The 22862-nt window shown below is 41.1% G+C and overlaps 2 protein-coding genes across 4 annotated transcripts; one reads left to right on the top strand and one right to left on the bottom strand.

Moving 5' to 3' along the window:
• The first annotated feature begins 12 nt into the window (after nt 1-12).
• On the top strand, nt 13-9700 carry BLZF1 (basic leucine zipper nuclear factor 1). Its single transcript, XM_005151602.3, has 7 exons — nt 13-202; nt 2009-2057; nt 3203-3642; nt 4291-4490; nt 6526-6654; nt 7204-7423; nt 8268-9700. The coding sequence occupies exons 2-7, from the start codon at nt 2039-2041 to the stop codon at nt 8451-8453; spliced, it is 1194 nt and encodes a 397-aa protein (XP_005151659.1). The 5' UTR covers nt 13-202; nt 2009-2038; the 3' UTR covers nt 8454-9700.
• Nucleotides 9701-10288: 588 nt separating this feature from the next.
• On the bottom strand, nt 10289-21942 carry CCDC181 (coiled-coil domain containing 181). 3 transcript variants are annotated; one of them, XM_031051338.2, is made up of 6 exons: nt 21877-21942; nt 15937-16097; nt 14441-15418; nt 12502-12648; nt 11707-11861; nt 10289-11133 (listed from the first exon to the last, which is right to left on the bottom strand). In XM_031051338.2, exons 2-6 carry the CDS (start codon nt 16072-16074, stop codon nt 10971-10973), a joined length of 1581 nt encoding a protein of 526 aa, XP_030907198.2. In that variant the 5' UTR covers nt 16075-16097; nt 21877-21942; the 3' UTR covers nt 10289-10970. The 3 variants fall into 3 exon arrangements, with proteins under 3 accessions (XP_030907198.2, XP_005151660.2, XP_030907197.2); XM_005151603.3 differs by lacking the exon at nt 21877-21942 and adding an exon at nt 18942-19051; XM_031051337.2 differs by lacking the exon at nt 21877-21942 and adding an exon at nt 18791-18925.
• Between the last annotated feature and the right edge of the window lie 920 nt (nt 21943-22862).

Raw genomic sequence — 22862 nt, 5'->3', positions numbered from 1 at the left:
CTAGCAGCAGGAAGCGGAAGCCACATGAGGTGGCAGTGGTGTTGTGTGCTCTGGTAACGTCCTCGGGGTCCGGGCCGGGGTTGCCTCCGGCCTGGTGGCAGCAGGGCCAGAGCTCGAAAGCGGCCGGGGCTGGGCCCGAGGAGCGCTGGGTGCGTGTTGGCCGGTCCCGCCGTGGACGGAGAAGCGTCTCTTAAAACGAGCGGTGGGTAATAGTAATGTCCAGCTGTCGTTTATCGGCAGGCTGCGGGGTTTCGGTTGAAGCTGGGGTGAGGGGAGCACTCCTCGGCCGTTGCAGCCGGGGCTGAGTTGTGATGTTTTTCTGAAGCCGTGGTGTGTCATGGCTCAGTCATGTTAATGCGGGATTTCCTTGCGTTGCCTGTCGTGGCTGTTCTGTAGAGCAGGATGTTAGCTGATAAGTGCGGCAGTTAACGATTCAATCGGTGAAGGAGCTTTGCCTATAGGAGTGTAATAAAAGGGTATTTTTGTGGAGGCTTACACTGAGGCTTGTACATGCAGCAGGACAGTAAGAACAGTATTATATCGTGAGCATTAAAGGAGCAGGATAGTCAGCGGGTGGTCTCAGATGAAGTAGAGAGGACGAAATGCTTATAATCAGTCCTTATTGAGTATTCTTGCCTTTTTCTGAGTTTTCATCCTTGTTCTCTTCAAATGAGTAGACATCCTCAATCAAAAATGAACAAACAATAGTGATGAGTGGTATTAAATGAGCAAAAACATAATGCCAGTTGTAGAAGCAACATATAACAAGATCATGGAATCACAGAATGGTTTGGGTTGGAAGGAACCTTATAGTTCATCTAGTTCCAACCCCCTGCCATGAGCAGGGACACCTTCCACTAGACCAGGTTGCTCAAAGCCACATCCACTCTGGCCTTGAGCACTGGCAGGGGTGGGGCAGCCACAGCTTCTCTGGGCAACCTGTGCCAGTGATTCACCACCCTCATAGTGAAGATGTTCCCATATCTATCGTTTGAAAAAGCTTAAGGTGTTTCTTTTGTTTTCTGGTCATCAGAAAGATAAATCTGGCCTCCACAAAACAGATCCTGAATCCAGAGAACTGGAAGTAGTGTACACCACTATCATTATCTTTGCAGGGCAGAGCTGTAGCAGTGGAAATCAAAAAAAGTTCTAGTTAAGCCTTTTCAGTTAGTGCAATAATAAAAGAAAGCAAGGGCTTTGGGAGAGCTCCCTTGAATAACAGGGAGAACTGAAAGAAGAAGAAAATAAAAGGGGGATATATTGATCTCAAACTAATGCAGTTAGTGAGAGACCCTGAGAAAGGAGGATGAATGACCTGGAGAATTGAGAGTGGATGGGCATGTGGATGAAGGAAGCAATGGTGGATAAGGGAGAAAATGGCCAGGATGGCAGATTGCGCCAAACTGTGGATAAAGTTTTACTGTTAGGTTACATCAAGCATGTGCAGCCACTCAGGGCACTGACTTCTGCTTTGTCTGGGAATTGGCTCTACCAAAAAATTTGTATTAGCAAGTGGGACTAAAGCAGTTGTGCAGCTGCCATTATTTCTTCCTCACCTCTTGGTCTGTTTTAAGTACAGTGTGGGATTTCCCTTTCTCATGGTTCTGTGATGATCTTTGGTTGTCTGCGCAATCACGCAGTTGTGCTCTGGAAGTGTTACAGAGCTTTAAAGGGTAAAATGATGGAGCCCAGAAAGAGAAATTTGAGGAATGGAAGCTGAACTAGATGAGGAGCAGAAGATAGGAGTTGAAGTCCAGCTCTTAGTGAAAAAAAAACAAACCAAAATTAAACAAGTGCCGGAAGTTTCACAGTCCTTTGAGACTTGGTGTGGGTTTTATAACTTTGGGTTTTGTGGGTTTGGTTCAGGTTTTTTTCCTTTGTTTTGGTGGGATCTTTTTAACTATGCAACTGAACTGGAGTTCAGAGGTTGTACAAGAAATTAGAGATTGTCATTGTTACCTTGCTGAAGATTTTCTTTTTTCCCCCCCACTCCTCATTTCCTCCTCAGACATAAGAAGAGCTGACTACTAAAGAGAAAATGGCATCTCTAGAAAAAGGTAGGTGGTTCGCATGATACCTAAGCAGACTGGATTAAAAGTACTTTAATGTGAATTCTTAAGACCGGAGTTAGACTGTATGCCAGGCTCCATTCATTTAAACTTAGTCGCTTTATGTGGCTGTTAGGAAGTAGTTATGTGATTATGTTATTGCAGTGAAAATCAGTGTTGTCTGGAGGTAACAGTGAATTTAATGTAGTTTTCTAATCCAGTTTTGTATTGAAAAACAAGTTTATCACTGATCTGTTATCTGTAAGTACACTTCTCTGTCAGTCCTCTAGTCCTCTCTGTCAGTCTGTTAGTCCTCTCAGTCAGAACCTGTTGGTACTGATTCAACCAAGTTGAAAGTTGGGCAGTATAATGTGTTACTACTGCATTTTTGAAATTCATTATTTGGATAGAAAATGCAGGCTCACATTACTGCCCCACAGTATGAGGAAAAAAGCAGCATGTGTAGCTAAGAGTGTGCTCCAAAACTTTCTTGCTTTCTCCCATTGTGAGGAAATTGTACAGCAATACTTCAGTTGGCTGAAAATTTAATAAACTTAACATTTACTGCAACTCATTTTATTTATCATGCATATTGGGGAATTCAGAACAGAATACAGCATTGCTGGAAATACTGGGGTCTGTTGATTACAAATGAAGCAGAGCTGGCTTGTTGGCTTTTCTTAAACCTTCAATTGGACAACTAAAACACATGGTACCTTAACAATCTGCTAGATTTATTAAGGTGTTAGTAGCTATGTAGCTAATGGCTGCTTTTCATTTCTTACTTTTAGAATGAGACTGCTCTGATTCTGTCAGTTTTGAAAAACTGATTTTGCTTTCAGCCTAGGAGTGATATTGTCAAGATTTTCATCTGTACTCTCTTTCATGTTTGCATTTCATCTTGTATGGCAACAAGAAATTACAGTTGGTACAATTCAGATCAATGTTTGTGTTGTCCTATTAGTATTAATGAGCAATACACACTTGAGTTAGGATCTTTCTGATTTGTCCTTCATAATTGCTGCTGCAAAGGAGTCTTCTGCACACAGTGTGCAATTAAAGTCTCTAACTTTGAAGTACAGAAATTAAGAGTTTCAGTGAGACTAAGAAAGTGAAAGGTGGTAAACTTTGCCTCTGCTATTTCTAAATTTCAGTTGATGATGCCTCGTCACCCATCCGAGGACCTGGAGATGGCATGGAAACTGAGCAGGCAGCTGGATCTGTGGAAGTAATCACTGGAGGCAACACTATGAACCACCACAGCCACCACAGTCCACATAAAAAGACAATCTCTTCTCTCAGTCCTGGAGTTCTTCAGCTGGGGAAAGTGCCTGTTGATAAATCAGTGGAGATTGAAGCTATTCGTATATTAGTCCCCAAAGCAGCTATCACCCATGTTGTTCCAGCTAAAAATGCTAAGGTGGCTAAATCAGAGGGACATAAAGGAGACATGTTCCATCAGTCAGATGGAGTTGCAGATCCCAAGAAAGAGCAGCAAGAGCTGAAAAATACAATTGAAAAGCTAAAGAATTCAGAAAAGCGGTTGTTACAGGATAAAGAAGGGCTCTCTAATCAGCTGCGTATACAAACAGAGGTAAGAAATGAAAGGTGTTTTCTCTTACTTAGCTGAGCTGCTTTGGTTTATATAAACAGTTTGTGAATGTGACCAAAGAGCTGCTATGACACTAGACTTGAAACAAATAGTTTCCCCCTTGAGCTACAAGCTAAGACACAGAGTAGAAGTACATCTAAGTAATCCAGTGCTGCTTCTCTGAGAATCAATGAAAGAAAGTCTTGAAGCTGTGAGAAATGCATTAGAGGGCTGCAGGGAAATGGATCTTCCACAAGGAAAGATTTTGCTTCTGAATTCAACTGCTAAGTGAAAAATGTGATGCCATAGGAGGAGTGACTAATTTTCTAAACAATATCCATTTGTTGATGACTTGTCTAATCCTTTGTTATCTGATTGATTCAGAACTTGACTACTACTGAAACTTTTTGCTTCTTGTAGCAGGGTTTCATTCTTCCTCTCTGGCCACTGTTAGTATTTAAGTAAGCATATGCTAACCATGCATTATTCTCAGATGTTTATGCTCACTAGGGTGGATTATGCGCCTTAATAAACCCTGCACTGGATACATTCTACTCAGGAAATGGAAAAGCAGTTTGAGTAACTTGCATTGCATTCTGTAGGTGTTTCATTATATATTGATAATTACAAGGCAGTCTGGTCTAATTCTAGGTGAATCGTGAGCTGAAGAAATTACTTGTTGCTTCTGTTGGGGATGATCTGCAGTATCACTTTGAACGGATGGCTCGTGAGAAAAATCAGCTAATCCTAGAAAATGAAGTCCTGGGCCGGAATATGTCTCAGTTGTCTGAACAATTAGAGCGCATGTCTATCCAATGTGATGTGTGGAGAAGCAAATTCCTAGCAAGCAGGTATTCCTTCTTACAGAGCTGTTCTAACGCATTCTCCTTCAGTCTTGCATATGCCCATTGCGATGCCTGGTAATGTGCTTACATACGTAGATACAGCCACGGCAGCTATACTGACACCTACTATGCAATTTGAATTTACAGAAAAGGTATAAAGAAAGCAAGCTCCTTGAAGACCAGAACTTCTCAGATTTACAAAGCTAGTACAGTGGATCCGATACCTCCTAAAAACTACAGTTCTTCACATATCAAGAGAAGTTCTTAATTCTGGTAGACTATGTGTAGTTTAGGGTTTAAATTCTTTTTCCAGGACAGTTGTCTTGACTTGTCTTAAAGGTAGCTAGCTAGATTTTCATCCCCACCCCTGTTATGGTTTAGACCCAGCTGATAACTCAGTACCACGCAGCCACTCGCTCTCACCCCCCCTTTTGCTATCAGGTGGGATGGTGAAGAGAATCAAAAGAATGTAAACCTCATGGACTGAGATAAATACAGTATAATACTACTAGGAATAATGATAAGGTAAATAACAAGGGGAGAGGATATAAAACTAAGAAAGGAAAGGGTTAAAAAAAACCAAACCAAAATGGTAAACACAAGTGATACACAATACAATTCCTCACCCCCCGCCAACTGGTACCCAGCCTGACCTGAGATCAGTCTCTTCCTGACAACCCGACCCCAGTTTATATACTGGACATGATGTGCTGTAGTATGGAATACCCTTTTGGCTAGGTTGGGTCAGGTGTCCTGTCTCTTCTTGTGGCCCTCCTCACTGGCAGAGTATGAGACTGAAAAGTCCTTCGTTGAGGTAAGCATTACTTAGCAACAGCTGAAAACACTGGTAGGTTATCAGCTTTGTTTTCAGACTAAAGTTAACACAGCACTGCACCAGCTACTGAGGAGAAAAATGACTGTTACAGCTGAACCCAGGATAGGGCATCTCTTTGTTAAACACTGGTTGTGATACTGCTAAGAACCCTGCTGTTGCTTCTCTAACCGTAAAAGCTGGTCTGAATGTAAAAATTTCATTTGATAAAAGATTAGACTCTTAACTTGCCTGGTATAGCTGTCTTACCAGATCTGTAAATAGTGTTCTAGGATTTTTAATCTACTGTACTCAGCTATAGTTGACTAAATTTTAATCATGATACTTAATGCATATTACAAAAGACCTTATTGCTTGAAGGAAATGGTAATACAATACAGTCTCTTCCCTTTAATTTGCTGGTCTTCAGAAGTTTCAGCATATTGAATGAATGGTAAGGACTTGTGATTGTCCTAGCTAGGCAAGAGTTACTATTCTAACTTAAGTTGTTTCTTTAGCATTAATAGAAGTTGTGAGATCGGGAATGTAAATTCTCTGGTGATGTGCTTGGAGTAACACCCTTCAATATCCTAACATTACAGTTTATTGAGATCTTAGATTTCTAACTGGCTGTGGTTTAAATGTCATTGTTTTTTGCATTTGCAGTATACGTAGGCATTTGAAATACTGCCTGAGGGGTCAGTGCTGAGCTTCATGGCATAGCAAAATGTGTCAATGTCTCATTTGTAGCTCTTAACTGTTTGTATCTGGCACATGTAATGTCTAGTTATTGCCCCTGAGAAAGGCAAAGGGGTGAATGAATGCAATCTTTAGCCATAGGTGTCATCTTCAGGGAGGAGTATGGAAAGATGAGATTACAGCATACTTGTGAGAACTGTGTTAGTAAAACAAAATGTATTTACATTTTTACATGTAAATGTTCTGTTATCCAAGGTATTTTGAAATGCCTGTTGCTAGGTTTTTATTAAGTGACATAAAATCGTTTAAACTCAGCAAATCAAAACATAATCTTGCACTTGTGTTGACTGTGGTTAAACATAAATTATTCTTAATACGTGTCCTTTGTAATTAGGTTGATATGGGCTCTGTTGGGAGAGTGAGAACAGCAGCTTAATCCTTAACTTGAGCTGAGAAATTGTAGTCTGTAGTAGAATAAAGGTGAATTTCAAACTGCTCACTTGCACTACTGATTGGAGATTTGTTTTGCAGGGTTATGGCTGATGAGCTAACCAATACCAGAGCAATTCTTCAGCGTCAAACCAGGGATGCACAAAGTGCAATCCAGGACTTGCTGAATGAACGCGATCAGTTCCGTCAAGAGATGATTGATACGCAGAAGTATGATTTTCTAATCCAGACTACCTCTGTGCAAACTTCATTTCTGTCTGTTCATTATAGACCATAGAAGAATCAAGTAATTTTCCCCTGTTCCAGTGATAGTCAACAAAAATTATTTATGCTGATAGAGAGTAATGTCACTTTTCAGCATTACAGCTGAAAGAGCCAAAGTAGCATTAATTTTTATTTCATTGCCTGGAGGTGTGAGGTCTTAGGGGTAACATACTCTAGAGCTGACATCCCTTATATCCTCAGGATTTCTGTAGTTAATCACTTAACTATCTTGCCTTCAAGTCTTCTCTGTCTCATTCTAAAACATGCAGACTCTTTTACCCATGTGTCAGGTTTTACCTGTATTAAAATACCGTGATGGTGAGGCCTTGCCTTGGAGAATAACCTGGGTTTTAAACACTTTTTTTTTTTCCTTTTTTCATGTTTCAGTTAACATTTAGCTTATGCAGTAAGTCTTGGGAAGGGATGACGCCAGTGAAGTTGCTGGTAATACAGACTACAAAACCCACTAATAATGCTGTTTTCTTTTCTGCACAGGCTGCTGGAGGAACTGATGGTTTCTCTTCAGTGGGGGAGACAACAGACATACTATCCTAGTGCCCAGCCTTATACTACAACAGAGCTAGCAGCTGTGAATTGTAAGCTAGCCAAAGCTGTAAGCTCGCATCTTCTTGGAAATGTTGGCACTAACAGTCCAAAGAAGACTTCAACATTTGTGGAGTTCTGCAGTACCCCTGCTGAGAAAATGGCTGAAATGGTAAGAACTCTTCATACATCTCAGTCTGTCAACACAGTCTTCTTTCCAGAAAGAAATATCTTGCCTTGTGTTAAATACTTAATATCCTTTAAAAAACTATATGCAGGGGAAACGTACTGAATAGAGATGTTTCTCCTCCCCAAAAAATAGACACACTCCCAGACCAACCAACCAAACCTGGAACAATAAGCAGAACATAAATAATATAATGATACATACTGTTTCCTTCTCTGTTCCTAACACTAAAAATGATTGAGTCAGAATTAGTTTAGAGTCAATGTGTCAGGAGGAAGCCAATCAAAAGTACTTAGCTAAGTTTAAAAACTGAGTAGGAGAAGAAATAGGAATAAGTCATAACACTTCAGCAATAGTTTGTTGCCCTACAAATCAGTTCTGTTGACAGTAGGTGGAAATATAGAAAGAAGCTATGTGATTATCTTTCAAGATAAGGTTCAACTGCAGGAAGCTTGATGTTTAAATAGAAAACTAGACTAAGAGTTTAGTCTGGAAGCAATTGAGTAATGGTTGAGCAGCAGGAGGCTCACAGTGCCTACTGATCTGTGTTGCTGTTACCTAGTTTTGCTCAACTCTGCTAAAAGAAATTAGATTTATTTTTTTTAATTCTCTTTAAAATCATAGCCTGGATTTCTGATGAACATTACTAATTTATAAACACTACCTAATGTCTTTATATTGAGGGCCTGGAAAGATGGATATTCAGTTTTCAACTTGGAAAAAAATTGAAAAATTGCTTTTGGGAAGAAATCTTTCCTAGCTGGTAGAGAAGGATAAAACCTATTAAACTTAATAGATACATTGTCAGTCTCAATTTTTCTGTCCTTAGGTGCTACGGGTACTGGATCCAGCTGCACGTGCAGAAACATCAACAGAAGTTTCTTTTTCTGAGACTTCTCCATCCTCCTTCCTTTCCACAAAGAAGAATATTGGAAGGTTTCACCCATACACAAGATACGAAGATGTAACTTTCAATTGTTGCAATCACTGTCAAGGAGAGCTGATAGTCCTTTAAACACATAGGCAATGAAACTGCACATGCACTCGTCTGAAGAATTACACTAGTTGATGTTCAGCAGACTTCCCTTTTTCCTATTTCTTTCCATAATGGGTGGGTTTAACATTGGAAATGATGCAGTTTCTTACTACTTGAAGCTAGGTACTGACAGTATTTCCTTAGCCTCTGGGATACTCCCACTACTTTTCAGTCTGGAAAGCTACTTCTTCTATAAAGGCAAAACCAAAAATGTTACGCTGGTCCTATTTGTAGAGCATAGAGATGCCCTTGACCATTTAAGGTTTACAGTCTTATTAGCAAATCTCAATGAATTTGTGTTTAGAGGGAGACAAAAGCCTAACTGTACCAAAGTAAATGAAGTGTGAAGATGATGCTAAGGGGAGGGGGGGAAGGTGAAATGGAAAATTGTCAGGTCCATGCCTTTTTTTTTTTTTTTTAAATATATAATCTTAGTCAAGGTGATGAACTGTCACCAAGTCTATGTTCAGCCTTTTGAGAAATCAAAAGGAATATGTGCAATGGATCTTCATAGCTCTAAGTTCTGAAAGTAAGAGCATATGCAGTATTGCAGCCCCAGCAAGAAGGGAAAGAATTTGAATGAACTCTAGCTGTAATATATAAACAGTAACTGTTTTTAAGTGGATTCTGGAAACCTGTTTGGGGTGAGGTTTTTCTTGCGTTTCCATAAGGCAAAAATAATGGTTTTCCATCTATCTCAGCTTCTAGAGTGAAGCTGTTATGTAGCTGATCCTCAGCAAAGACAGACTGATATACCTCCTTTAGTACAGTGTTGAAACCTGACCTAATATTAGAACTCAGTTCTTGCCCAGTGTCTTCATGGGCTTGCTGGGGAATTGAAGATAAGCACGAAGTTTGCACAGGCACTGGTAAAAAAAAAAAAAAGTATTTTTTTTTACATATACAGTTTTATAATCTTGATGTAGGCTTGAAGAGAAGTTTCAACAGATGATCTAACTCTAAAGAAGCCTCTTTAAGCTGCAGATGTAAAGAGGAAAGGTAGGAGGATGCAAGTACGCATTTTAATTTCATTTCCAAATCTACATCATGTAGCCGTCTAGTTTAGGGAAAGGGTTTCTGAAATGGTAGCTTTCACACAGTTTTTATTTGAATCTCATACTGTTATCAGAATCTGCAAGTTCTTGCTGTTGCTGGCCATGCTTTGATTTGCATGAAGAAAACTACAATAAACTTTCTTTGCTTTCAAGTTACAATCTTGGATTTAATATAGCTGTATTTCTGGCCTTGTTTTTTCTGCAGCATAAAAAAAACCTACATGATGTTGAACTGTAAAACCCCTAATTCTACTGGTCTGAGGTAGTGAACCAATAAACCTTGCTTTTGTAGCTTCTTACAATTAGAGAAATACCATGACCCTTTGCAGGCTTCACCTCTGCATTTGCCAGAAACAAGATGCACTTCTTGTCCTTGGTGTCAGGGGAAGGTACAGGAAGGAAGAAGGCACCTGTTACTTGCCTTTCTCAGTAGCATGTCAAATTTCCATTTCACAACCATGTCCTTTACCTATGCTAGCAAAAGCTGCACCACAGTGCCATCTGGTCAAACATCAGTACTCTCTCAATATGCCTGCAACTATCTCCAGAATGCAAGAGAAAAATACTCATGGCAAATTTGCTTTGCCATCTACTACACTACTTCCTGTTACAAAACTTCCAGAAAAAAACTTAAGTGTGCAAAAGTGGAAGAACAATGACAGATCATGAAATGTGTTGGAAAGGTGCTCCTCATCTTCCATTAACTTCATGATTTCATGATTGACCTCAGCACTCTCTGAGAAGAGTTCACAATTGAGCTGGGTAAGGTGGTATAATTTATTATAATTAATTTAGCAAACATGGACACATATACAAATAATCCAGCTACCTTGATACTGGTAAAGGTCATAATTCACACAACCACTTAATTTAATGGGATAGAAAATTACTATGACTCAGAAATAAGTTTCAAAGACTGTTGCACAGTCACATGTGTTAGCCTTCAATGGCCACTTTCCCTAAGCTAAAATAAAACAGTCTTCCAGTTGGAATTAACTGGTCAACAGCTCAATAGAAAGTGGTACAAGAAGCAGCATTTTCCAACAGCGTAACACCTTGTACAGTCTTCATCTCAAGCAGCAGCAAACAGCAACATTAATCCAGCAAAAAGTCAACATTTTACATAATAGCCTGCATCCAGGAATTCATGGTGGAGTTGAGTATAAAGTGCCTTTTAATGACAGGAATGTGTATTTGCCACCCTCATCTATCGATCTCATTAAGACTTGGTCAAACCAATAAAATCCCTGAGTTAGTTACATATAAAAGCAGGCTTCTTCAACAAAATTACAAATAGGTAGTAAAATTGTTGTTAGTGAAGGTAATTTTTAAACTTGTTTGAAGCTTTAAACACACCACAAAAAGTAGCTGTAAAGAACAAAAACTCAAGCCATAAAAATTAAAAGATTGCCACCAAGAATTCTGTGCTTACATCAAACTTTCAACTGTAATGATTTGTGAAGCGAAAAGTTTTTGGCTCTGAATTAATACAGTGGATGTTCTGCAGCTGTTTTGCTCTTCTGGCTTCTAGTCTGAGCTGCCTCACTCTCTCTTTAGCAGCTAGTTCTTCTGCTCGTTTTTCTTCTCTCTTTCTTTTTAGCCATCTGGGGAGAGAGAAAGAGGTGTAGAAATACTGACAGTTGCAATTCAAAGTTTTATGTCATCCATTTGAAGGAGACTTGCCCCCACGTAACTAGAGTCACCCTGCCCTGGAGGATAAACACGGATGGCGTGGCTGAGCCAGTCTAAAAGTACTATTTCTCCATCCCATTCTCCAGCTTCTGCACCGACCTTTGCCTCCCCCCTGTTGTTGAGCTAATTCAACTCACAAACTTGAGGGAGGAAAAACACTGTTGGATTATCTTTCTGCTTGCTTAATGAGCTGAATCAACCTAAGCCTGACAGGCAGGGGAGAAGTATCTCCCTTTTTCAGCAGAAGTAATTCACTATTTTAGCTCAGGCTCTGACAAGTAATTTCACAACACTGAACAAACAACATCTAGAAACTGATGTATTTTTGCTGAGGTTTAAGTTTATGAGGGCATATCCATAAAAAAAGCCCCAAACCAAAACAATGAGGACTTCAGCAGTAAACATGTACAATAAAATAATTATGCTTTTAGGCTGATAGACTACAAAACTTACAAATACTATTCCCTAGGAATGACCCTACTCACTCTTTAAAGGCTCTGTTGCATTCCTCTGTTCTCGGAAAAAAGGCAATTCCCTCAGCTTGGCGCCTCAACATTTCTAACTGTTTTTCTTTCATGTGCTCTTGGTGCTTTTTTTTAAGCCATAACTTGAAGGCTTCTTCTGGATTCCTGTCCTTCTCCTGTTAAAAAAAAAAAAAGAAAAAGACATATAGACACAAGGCTTATCATTAAATGATTATAATCACATTATAACAATTTTTTGAACTCTGCTGGTGTCTCCCACCCACAAAACATACTTTAGAACCAAACTAAATCATATGCTAATCTGGCATGGAATATACACATGAGCAAGCATTCAAAGCTGTATGTTTTAAAAAAATACTGTATTCAGCTTTTCAGGCCCACTGCTGCAAGGCAGTAGAACTTTAGAACACAGCATCTTCAGGCTTTGGTCAGGTCATGTGCATTAACTGCTTGCCAACACGGTAAGGAATGCACTTCAAAGGGTTTTCTGGCTGGTTGTTCACTGCAGAGGTCAATCAAGTCATTTTCCCAATAAAAAGGAGTATCTGTCTCCTGTCATTTTATAGCTATGGAATTCATATATGCAGCTTCTACAATGCAAGCCACTCTGCCAAGCAGAAAAATCCTAAATATGCAAGTCAATCTAGCTCTTCACCAAATCAATGTAATAAAACCATTTCCTATCACTGTATATTTGCATATGCTTAGCTAAGAACAGAGTCTAAGGCTTAGAATCTGGTTTTCCTATTTAACGAGAGCACTACAGCTCCCAGTTTTATTTTAGTGAGATCTTACTCTGCTGTTCAAGTCTTCTAGCTCCTTTGCACGACGAATCCGCTTTTCTTCTTGCACTTGTTCTTTCTTCTTCTGTAACCAAGCTTTAAAAACCATCTCGTTATCTCTTCTCTTCTGTTCTTCTTGTTCCCTTTTCTTTTCTTCTTCCTTAAATGGAATCAAGAGTGAATAAACTTAGTTTTTAAAAAAACCAATCTTCAAAGGCCTTCATAGACAATAAATAAGCCACCTGAATTATATGAGAGACACAAAAGTACTGATGAAACTGGAATAATCAAAGATTGCATCATAATTGATACTACTTCTAGGAAGAAAAGAGTTTGACCACTTCTGTGGTTCATGTTACATTCAGATACTAACTCTTTTGTGATTACCTCCATTTCCATGATGCATCTCAACACACAGACATCTCTCAATAGCAGTAGGTGAAGGCTTTAAAAGTTAAACCTGTCCAATAACTCTGATTGGCTTAAAATCAGTTTCAACTGATGCATTTTGAAAATGAATGTGGCTCCCAGTCTTGACAGGTGGGTACACTAAACCCTAAAGGACATTCAACTACATATGGACTACAGACCTTACAAATATGGGGCTTTTTCTGGACATGACATTGTAATGTATTTACTTACAGAGTATTAATAGCTTAACACTTTTTCAAGTTTACAAAATAAACAGATTTTTACAAAACTGAGAAGTTTTTTTTATTATTATTATTAATCACATTTTAGCCAATTACAAGTACCTACAAGGAGGAGAAAGGTTTTCAGACTGCACTTCAGAAAGCACAGAAAAATGGTAGCTGCTTCATGCTCTTTTTACAGAGCAACATGCATAGCAAACTACTATTTAGTAACCGTATCATCATAATGCAAAGTGAAGAAAAACATCTAAGATTTTAAAATACTTGGTAAAGATTTCTGAGGTTCCTGTTACAGTTGTCAAAGGCTAGCTCTATTAAATATGTTTTTCTGAATAAGGAGCTGAGAAAGATCTAAAAAAGGTGGAGTTCTTTTCCCAGCAATACATAAGATACTGATCTGATTTTCTAATTTTTTTTTTAATTACTGCCCTTTATAGGTACAGGAAGAATAACCTCAGTACTGGCAATATTTTCTTCTTTTTGTCCTCTCTATAGTGCCCAGGTAAAACCAAACAAGAAGGAAAAGCAGTATTAATTAACAGAGAAAGGGGAAAAACCCTACTTTGCAACAAACTCATTGAGAAAACTTACTGCAACACTCACCTATGCAAAACCTTTACAGGAAGAAAAGTATCCAGTTATTAGTCAATATGACTTCACCTGCATGCATCTTATGCAGGCAAAAGTCATATCGCTTTTGAAGTCAGCTCTATCTTCCACACGTTAAACACACTGCTCTTTGTTCGTAGTCCTCACAGTCATTCTCTTGTGAAGATCTTATTTTATGACTGAACACCCTCCCAAATGATAATTGCCTATTACATACTTCATGAGCACCCAAATGTGCACCTGCATTACTTTGGTTAATGTTAACTTCCTGCACTGCAGTGTAATCTGTGGAGATGATACCATGGGATATGTCACAGTAAACAGTGGGCCTGAAATGGAACCTACATAGAAAGGGAGTCAATAAGCAAAAGCAGTAAGTACAATATAGCGGAAGGCCTATTTATGACCGATGTAGTAAATAAATACTTAATTTCTCTTGTGAGCAAGACATGATCCTATGCCACTCAGTTGGGTTTTTCTTTTCATATAAGGAAAAGACTTTTGATAGATTCCTTACAAACTCCAGAGAATAATAACAGCAACAATAATAACAGCAATAATCTTGTTAATATTATTCTTGTTGCCTCTTTTACAATGGAAAAAAGGGGTAAACGCCCTGAATACGTGGTTTCTGTGAAGCATGGAAACAGGATAGTCACTGTAATCTATTTATTGCGTATGTATCTTTACCTCTTTCTTCAGTTTTTCCTTCCTTTGTTCTAACTGTTTCCGCAATTCTTTTTGTCTGGGAGAAAGACAGTAAGTGGAGCTTCTCACAGGCATGTTGGCAGACTGCACCCTCTGCGGAGTCTTCCGTTTTCCCAGACCTTTTGCAGAACTGATGGCAGAATTTGGACGATGCTTCAGGTTAGATGGAGGCTTTGGGAAAAACACACTATCATCTCCACCAGGAGAAAAAGCATGTGCTCCTGGTCCTTCCGGAGGTACTTTGTTCATTTGAGAAGCAGCACCAGGAGGACTACAGGGTGAAGATTTTGGAGATATGTGTTGAGTTTCAATATCAGTAAAAGAAACACTTACTGGGGGCAAAATGCCCTGGCTTTCAATATCACGTAAACTTAAGAGTTCAAACTTCCCACTTTTTTCCACTAGGATTTTACCATCCTTCTTTCCATTGTTCTTGTCAGCATGTGATGAAAGTGATGTGCTTTCCTGTCCCATTTCATTAGAAATACACAACTGAGACAGCCTATTTGAAACATCATCTCCATTTGCAAAGTCAGTTTTACAAATTTCAACATCTTCTAGAGCAGGAACTTCAAGATCCACCAACTTATCCTTAAATTTTAATTTCCGTTCTCTGTTCTGATCCACGGGAGCCTGATTCTCCAGCAATTTGTTGGCTTGTTCAATCTTTTCCAAGATGTAACGCTTTAGTTCTTCATCTTCTTCCTCATCCAGTTCCTGCTGGTTTTCCAGCTTGGATTCCTGGATAGAGCTTTCACTATCAGTATCAGATACGTCATCCCCCTGTTTAACATCAGATCTGGATTCAAAACTTTCTTCATTGGAGGGTCTCACTTTCACATTTACATCTGCCTCTGAAAGCTGATCTGGCTTTTCTTCCATTTCCTCATTGTCTTCCTCTAAGCTATCTGCACCTCTAACAATTTGTGCTTCAGTATCCTCTTCATTTTTTTCAGGATTCTAAAACAAAAATCAAACAACTATTCTCCCAACAAAGAACAGAACCAGAGAAAGAGAAAAGAAATAGTGAGAGAGAAGAGCACTGCTAATGACCCTAACTCTAAAACAGGCTGTCAAATAGTGCATGTCATAACTAATAGCTTTTTTGGCATTAACAAGCCTCTTGCAGGTCCTCCCTGCACAAAATTTAACTAAGCATGACTTGCACAGTGATCAGTGACACCACAAATACAGAATGTGTGTTGCACAAACACGAAAAGGAATCCAAAAGTACTTCTGAAATAAGCATATTCTTTTCAAGGAATACTGAATTTTCCGGTTTAAAGCAATTATAACCAAACTAACCAGTTCACTGAACTGGTTTTGACTATAATCCAAATAACTTTCTCTGTCAAAATCTAGTGAATGTACCTACACATTTCAAACCATATTCAATTTTGTGCTTATGACTTCAAACATTACTCAACTTTGTATTCTAAATAACTAGCATATAATTTAGCATTAAATTTAACGAATACCTCTCTTTCATCAAGGTTTTCTTCTTCTTCTTCATTAATTAGCCATTCAAGGTCTTTTTCAAAATCATCCTCATATTCTACACCTCCTGTTAAATTACCCATATTCGTTGGATCTCCTTGGTCTTCATTTTCACTCATTTTGGTGATGTGTTAGAGTAACACTATAAAAAGGAAAGTGGGAAAGAGTTGTTTTAAAACCCTGGTGACATGCAAATATAGGACATCAATATCTCTTATGGCACTCATATCAAACTTGTGAGCAGTATTAATACAACCATGCTAGATCATGCCACAGAATCTTGGGACTATGGATCACTAATGGTTTATAAACATGAATGGTTTTGGCCTTTCCAGCTCCAACTACTAGGGGAAGACTTGAGTCAAAGCAAACCAAGATGACTTAACGCAATGTCTTGCAGTAAGTATCTGAGAGGTAAAACTAGAAATTGTGATGTCTTAACTGTCAGTCTTGTGCTTGGACAAAGAGACTGGTATTTTATGTCTGATAAAACATAAAAAGTACAAACGTAGTTAAGAGTACTAAGAGCTTTCACTGCTCCCAGGTATGTTTTACATTGTTGTTTTATATCTGCCTGGACCATTTTCCTTTAACAAAGTCTCAACTTGTTTAAAGTCACATTACAAAAATGTGAGATGCACAAGTCTTAGAAGATTCATGCTATGCCTTACCATAGATCAAATTACCAAAAGCTTCTCATAATGACATATTAAAATGACAAGACATTCATTGATTGTGCTCTTGCCAGAAACTTATACTAGAGTGGCTGAACATTTACAAGCAGCTATCTTTCAAACCTGTCAGCTCCACTATTATTAGAGGTAAAGAAAAGTTACACAGACACCAATTGAGAATACTGGGAAAATTGATTCGGAGAAAACTAATTCTAAAGGTTTATAAATTCCATTTTGTGATTTTGTGTTCCCCTTGTTTCAAAAGGATTCAGTTCTGGTTTGAATTTATGAGGAAGACAACAATGGAAAATTCTCATTAGCCAGTTAATCAGGCTGGATATATTCACAACCATGACAAAACAGGAGATGAGCCACTATAAGGATTGAATCTTTTAAACAATCTTTGGACTGCATAGCACATAGCTGCCAACAGATCCTGAAGGACTGCTTCAGTGCTGGTACTCAGGCTGACTGCCTGAAACCCCTGGGCTCAGGGGTTCACTCAACAGAAAGCATGTCTCCATCTAATACACAAAAGGGTTAAAAGCTGATGTGCAGACGCCCTTTTTACAGCTTTAGCCACTCATTTCTTTCCTAACTTGTTTATTAATGCTTACAAAAACAACACAAACGAAGGAAACATTGATTATTCAAAATTTCCTATTCTCTTTGTACTCTCTGCTGTAGGCTGGAAGGTGTCACTTCTAAGTCTCTCTAGTAGGACAAATCTGTGTCACGTACAACATACTAAAAGATCATGTTATATGCATTAACATATTGCAACACAATACAAGATGTTTGAGTTAGCTCTGACCCTGGATTGAAACAGCAAGACAGCTCTACATGTGTTAACAACCTGCCCTTCCAGACAAGACCTGGACTTCCAACCTGCCTCAGATTTCGTAATACATTTTGTAAAAATCCTTCCATCCAGATGATGCTGCTTAAATTCCTTCAAGCTTTTAAATTCTGATGAGCATCTCCTAAATTCTCATTTATTCTCAGAAACACCAGCTCTGCCTCTTAAAACTTCCATGCTTGTCAAGAGTGCTGCTCTTTTGGACCTCAAACTTTAGCCAAGATTTGTTTAAAAGGGGAAAAAATGGCAATTCAGCTGGGCACTTCTGTTGCAAACTTCATACAGAAACTTTACAAAACTGTTCTCTTTTTGATCTACATTTTGTTCAAGAAAATCTGGAAAATTTTGCTCCTAATTCCCTTCTTTTTAGTCACCACTTGCCACGACCATCATTCAATTAACCACACTACATTTCTCTGAGTTTAAATTTTGTTCAAACAGGTCGTAATTTTTGCTGGGAAATGCCCCTTCCTTCCCCTTGGCTTGGGTGGACACGTACCTGGGGTACTAATGGAGATTACCTTGCTCTAGTACATATTCAGCACAAAAGAGCCATTTCTCTTTAACTTCATCATGATGGTCAGTCGGCACAAAAGCTACAAAGCTGAACTGTGCCATTAACAAAACATGTTCATTCAGTGACAACACAAATACTGAACTGTTCAATATATTTAGGATATGTAAATAAAGGGGAACAGCATAAAAATCAGCCTCTTTTATTGTAACATAGTCACAGCTGAAGAGATAATTTCAAGTTAATGACTTTGTTTCAGAAAATCCTGAATCAGATCCTATTCTGTTTAGATTCTAATGAAGTAAGGATTAAAGGGCTTCAGTTTTAATAGGGACCAAAAGTATGCAGAAAATCTCAAGTCTTCATTTTCACTGTTTCAATTCTAACTGGGTGTGTGACTGTTCTGCAAAGCTCAGTAACACCTCTACATGGGTATATTCAGCCCCAGGCTAGGCACAGTTACAAGAGGGACACAGTGATGGTATTTTGTTATTTTGCCCCTTTGTAACAAGATACACGTTTATACAGATTCATAAACCCGAATCCAACTCCGTTTTGCTGGGGAATGCCCAGAAGCACCCGGCTCCGCGTATCAGTGCGGGTGCCTTCTGCTGCGACCGACAACCTTCGGCAGCGCCTCACCGTGATGACCACCGACACCAGCAAGCAGGCGAAGCAGCCCCTAGCTGGGCTGTAACGCATGAGGGCCGGCCGTGTGCGTCTCCCACGGCGGGGCCGGCCAGGGCCCAACCGGCAAGTGCAGCCGCCATTCGCCTCCCCGGCATTACCTGCTCCCCCGACACTACGGCCTGGCGGTGTCCCGCCGCTGTTCCCACCCCGGACCGGGGTATGAGCCACCTCCACCACCCGCTGAAGGCTCGGTCCGCCCCGTCGGTGCGCTCGGCGGCGTTACTATGGCAGCAGCCCAGCCCAGCTTACCTTCCCGCAGCAACGGTCACTGCCGATGGTGGCCCCCGAGGACCAAACCCCGCCTGCACCTTTGCCCTGCCGCAGGCGGCGAGGCGGCGGCGCCAAACAGGAGTGTGCTCGAGAGGCGGCACCGCCGCCCCGTTGCCGTGGAGACGGTCCCCAGCGCCGCGCCCCGCTTTGTGTGTGTAAGTGTATGTGTATGTATGTGTATGCGTATGGGTATGCGTATGTGTGTGCGTATGCGTGTGCGTATGCGTGTGCCCCCCCCCCCCCCCCCCCGCCATTTCAGTGTCCGAGCACTTGGGAGCAGAGCGGCTGCCGGCAGTTTCTGTGTTGTATTATTCATGCTCCGGCTGGTGAACAGCGATCTGATCAAACCAAAAGCTATCAGTGTCAAACTGAGCTTTTGTTAATAAAGACAGTACCGCAAGTACAAAGAGACACCAGTCTGCATTCATCAAGCATTGTTCTCAGAGCTCTGAATGTGAAAAGAAGAAAGAAAAAAACCAAACACCCCCCCCCCCAAAAAAAAAAAAAATCCCACACCAGGAAAAGCACCCCAAAAGAATTACTTTCTCGAAAAAGGCCACCAAAACCCATCGGAGGGCTCAGGCTCCTCAGCAGAGCTGCAGGGGAAGGTGGCATACAGCAGTCACCACTATGGAGGAGCAAACACCTCACAGGCTGCCCTGCTTCACCCCCGTGGTTAGCAGGCCCCACAACAAGCTGTGTTACTCGCCCTGGAGCCCACACGGGGCTCACCATGTGGCACAGGTCCTTCTGCATAACACCAGCCCCCAGCTGCCATTGCTGCAGCTGGTCAAGGGCTGTGCAGGCAGCAGGACTGTGCTGCCCGGCCCCATAGAAGTGATAGTGGTATTTGAACAGCTGGTTAAACGCACTGATCTCTTCTGAAAGGCTCCCGATAAACGTGGTTGGTGGTGTTGCCACCAGTTACCAGAGAGCCATTAACTCACCCCCCCTAGGTGTAGTAAAGGGGAAGCAGGTACCCTTGCTTGTTAGAAAAAAAATAAACCATTTCCAACTCTCAGCTCACCAAACCCCCACCCGCAGCATCAGCACAGGACCAAGGTATAAACCTCCCAGTGTACAAGGGGCCCCTCAGCCCAGTGAGGGCACCTCCTTGCAAGGGGCCCCTCTGCCCGCAGCCGTATGGGTTGACTAACACTCATGCAGTGTTATGCAGTGCTCTCTAGCACTGTGTTTTGTGCTATGAAACCCTCCTCGCATTTCAGGCCCACCATGGGTCACCCCCGAGGGTGGAGGGAGGTGGCTGTCCCCACTGGCAACACTAACATGGCACCCGTCACCTGGACCCTCATACAGCTGCAGCCCCCAGTTTGAGTACACCGCCCCAGCAAAGTGAGGGATGACAATCTGCAGGTGCACCAGGCCACACAGCTCAGAGGGCAACACAGTCCCTGCACTGAAGGGTTAATGCTAATATAAGAAAGTCTGGGCAGAAAACAGGCATGAATAAATTTAGCCAGGGCCTTGATAACTTTCAGAGTAGTGCGGGTAGAGTTACCCTTTCATTCAAAGTCATGAAAGGTAGAAAATCTAAACCCCTTCAGGGCAGGGTTCAGGAGGTCTCTGAAGACATTCGCCATCATAAGCCACATGACACAGAAGGAGATTGGACTCCATGACCCCGCAGTTTCTGCTAATCCTACACCATACAGTGAGAAAGACAAATGGTTTTTAACATTGTTTTCAGTGGGCTAAAAGGAATAGATACAGATATCAGGAAGGTATCAGGAAGGGCTTCTGATATCTACCTAACACTCAGGTACCTGCTTGGCAATGGTTTCTGCTGTACCTGGAAAAACTTCAACCACTGACCTTACACAGGGCCATGCAGTTATCCCACTCTTGAGTACAATATGCTGGACTTCTGATATTCCGCATTTCACAGATGGGTGGCTGTAAAGTTCATAGCAGACTAAAATAAAGAGAACTCAGCACAACACCAAAGCTTTTGCTCTGCTTTTATTGTAATACTGTCCTTCATCTTACAAGCCAGCGCTACATTGTGAATGAAAATTCACAAGAGATGCCTTATTCAATTGATTACAAGTCAGGATTAGATCCCACTGTTGGAAGATCAAGCTGTGACGCTTGATAATGATAATGATATTTTAAGGTCAGTCTAAATTAATGCATGCATTCATTAACCCATATGTCATTAAATTTAGATTTTCAGATGTTCCCATCTGTGAGTGAGCTACAGAACATGGTAATGAAAAAATGCAGTGGAAACAACAGCAAGGCAATGCAGGTCTTCAAGGACAGGCCAAGCAACACAGGGCTCCAAGGACAGGTCCCAGCATGTTGCTTGCTCTTTTCTGTGTCACTAATGTAATTAGACACTGTGTTCAAGGAATACTGATTCACGCACAGTGAGTACGTTTGACAGAGAAAGGCTGCATAACACCTCGAGAGCAATGTTAAACAAGCACCCTTTTGTGTGTTGTATAAGACACAGTTGACTCTGAACAGTCACTGAGAATAGGGTCCAGAGCTCCCGTCTCTTGCCCCTGCCATAACCAAAGTCCCTCTTTCCTTCCCAGTTACTTGGCTACGATCACACCGATAAAGAAGATACGTCATAGCCCTTCCCTTTCCCTGAGAGCACTGCTGGCTGTTTCACACAAGCATGCAGCCACAGCACGGTTCAGTGTAACCCTGCCATGCCTTGGTGGGCTGTCACAACCAGTGCTATTCCAGAGGGACAGCAGTGAGTGCTGTTCCTGAAACAGTAGCCCCTGTCAACTCTTACTATTCCTCACCTTTTGGACAGAACAAACCCAGCACCTGGGCTCTCCCCCTAACAATGATTCTAAAGCCCAAGAACTATACCACATCTTAACAGCTTCATAGCAAGCCTGGTGCAGGACATGCAAGATTCAGTGGTAACACTCACCTCCAGCAGCCCCCAGCATCAGCTGCAACAAAGCAACAGTCACAGCATCCCAGGCACACATCCCAGACTTGTGGGTAGTGTTTACCTCATCTCCATCAAGCCTTTTGACAGCAGCTGGGTGTCCCTTTTCAGATCTCTCAGCTGTACATGGTGCAGGAGGATGCAATGGGAGGAGCAAGGAAGATTGCTTGTTCACGTGGACCTGCTGTGTTCGCAGGCAAGAGCAGCATCAGGATTCTTGTCACAGCACCTTTCACTAGCACCAGAGACATGAATCTACCTTGAAGGGTAATGCTATACCTGTATGAACTACTGGTTTACCTTCCTGTTGTATACAAGCAGAGAGTTTAATTCTCCACACTGTCAAGAAGCTCATCTCTGCACAGTTGACTCCTCTATTTGCCCAGGGAAAGCAGATGAATGAAATTCAGAGCAAGCCTGACATGCTGACAGTCCTATCCCTCCTGCCTCAGCATAAGGCACTCAAGGAAACACATGTAAGAAAGGTGCCCCTTCCTCCCCAGACTACACATTTGCTTGGTTTTGGTATTGTGCAGAGGGCTTGTTGTACTATTACCTACACCGAACTACATCAAACTGGCAGCAGATATTCAGAGATCGCTTTGCCATCCAGCCCAGCCTGTACATGCCATCTTTTCTAGAAGCACAAGACAGGGAGACCTTTCCAAGGCAGTGCAGGTGTGCCAGGATCAAGAGTTTACAGCATTTCCTCCTTAAGGGCTCAATTTTGTAATTGGGTCAACATAAATAGAAAGGTCCTCCTGCACAGCAAACCTATACCTGCTTTCGCTTACAGTCACTCTGCATCAGTGAGTGATCTTTACCCTCACTGGACCACTCTGCACTAGAACTATGGAGTATTTCTGAACTGCTCAGCACTTAAGGATCCTTAATGCAGGACACTTGCACAGAGTTCTGCAAACCTACACAAACCAGCCTGCAACTATCAGCTTCTTGAAAACTTG

Source organism: Melopsittacus undulatus, chromosome 2 (genome assembly GCF_012275295.1).
Source record: "Melopsittacus undulatus isolate bMelUnd1 chromosome 2, bMelUnd1.mat.Z, whole genome shotgun sequence".
Taxonomy (NCBI): Eukaryota; Metazoa; Chordata; class Aves; order Psittaciformes; family Psittaculidae; genus Melopsittacus; species Melopsittacus undulatus.
The sequence above is the reverse complement of the archived record's forward strand: the minus strand, read 5'-3'. Positions and strand labels throughout refer to the sequence as shown.

Excerpts from the sequence above, each read along its gene's own strand:
- BLZF1 (XM_005151602.3), top strand. Across the intron at positions 6,655-7,203 it reads GAGATGATTGATACGCAGAA|GCTGCTGGAGGAACTGATGG; the intron begins GTATGATTTTCT and ends TTTTCTGCACAG. Across the intron at positions 7,424-8,267 it reads CTGAGAAAATGGCTGAAATG|GTGCTACGGGTACTGGATCC; the intron begins GTAAGAACTCTT and ends TTCTGTCCTTAG.
- CCDC181 (XM_031051338.2), bottom strand. The coding sequence starts at position 16,074 with ATGAGTGAAAATGAAGACCAAGGAGATCCAACGAATATGGGTAATTTA. Across the intron at positions 12,649-14,440 it reads AGGAAAAACTGAAGAAAGAG|GAAGAAGAAAAGAAAAGGGA; the intron begins GTAAAGATACAT and ends ATTCCATTTAAG. Across the intron at positions 11,134-11,706 it reads TGCAACAGAGCCTTTAAAGA|ATGGCTAAAAAGAAAGAGAG; the intron begins GTGAGTAGGGTC and ends CTCTCTCCCCAG.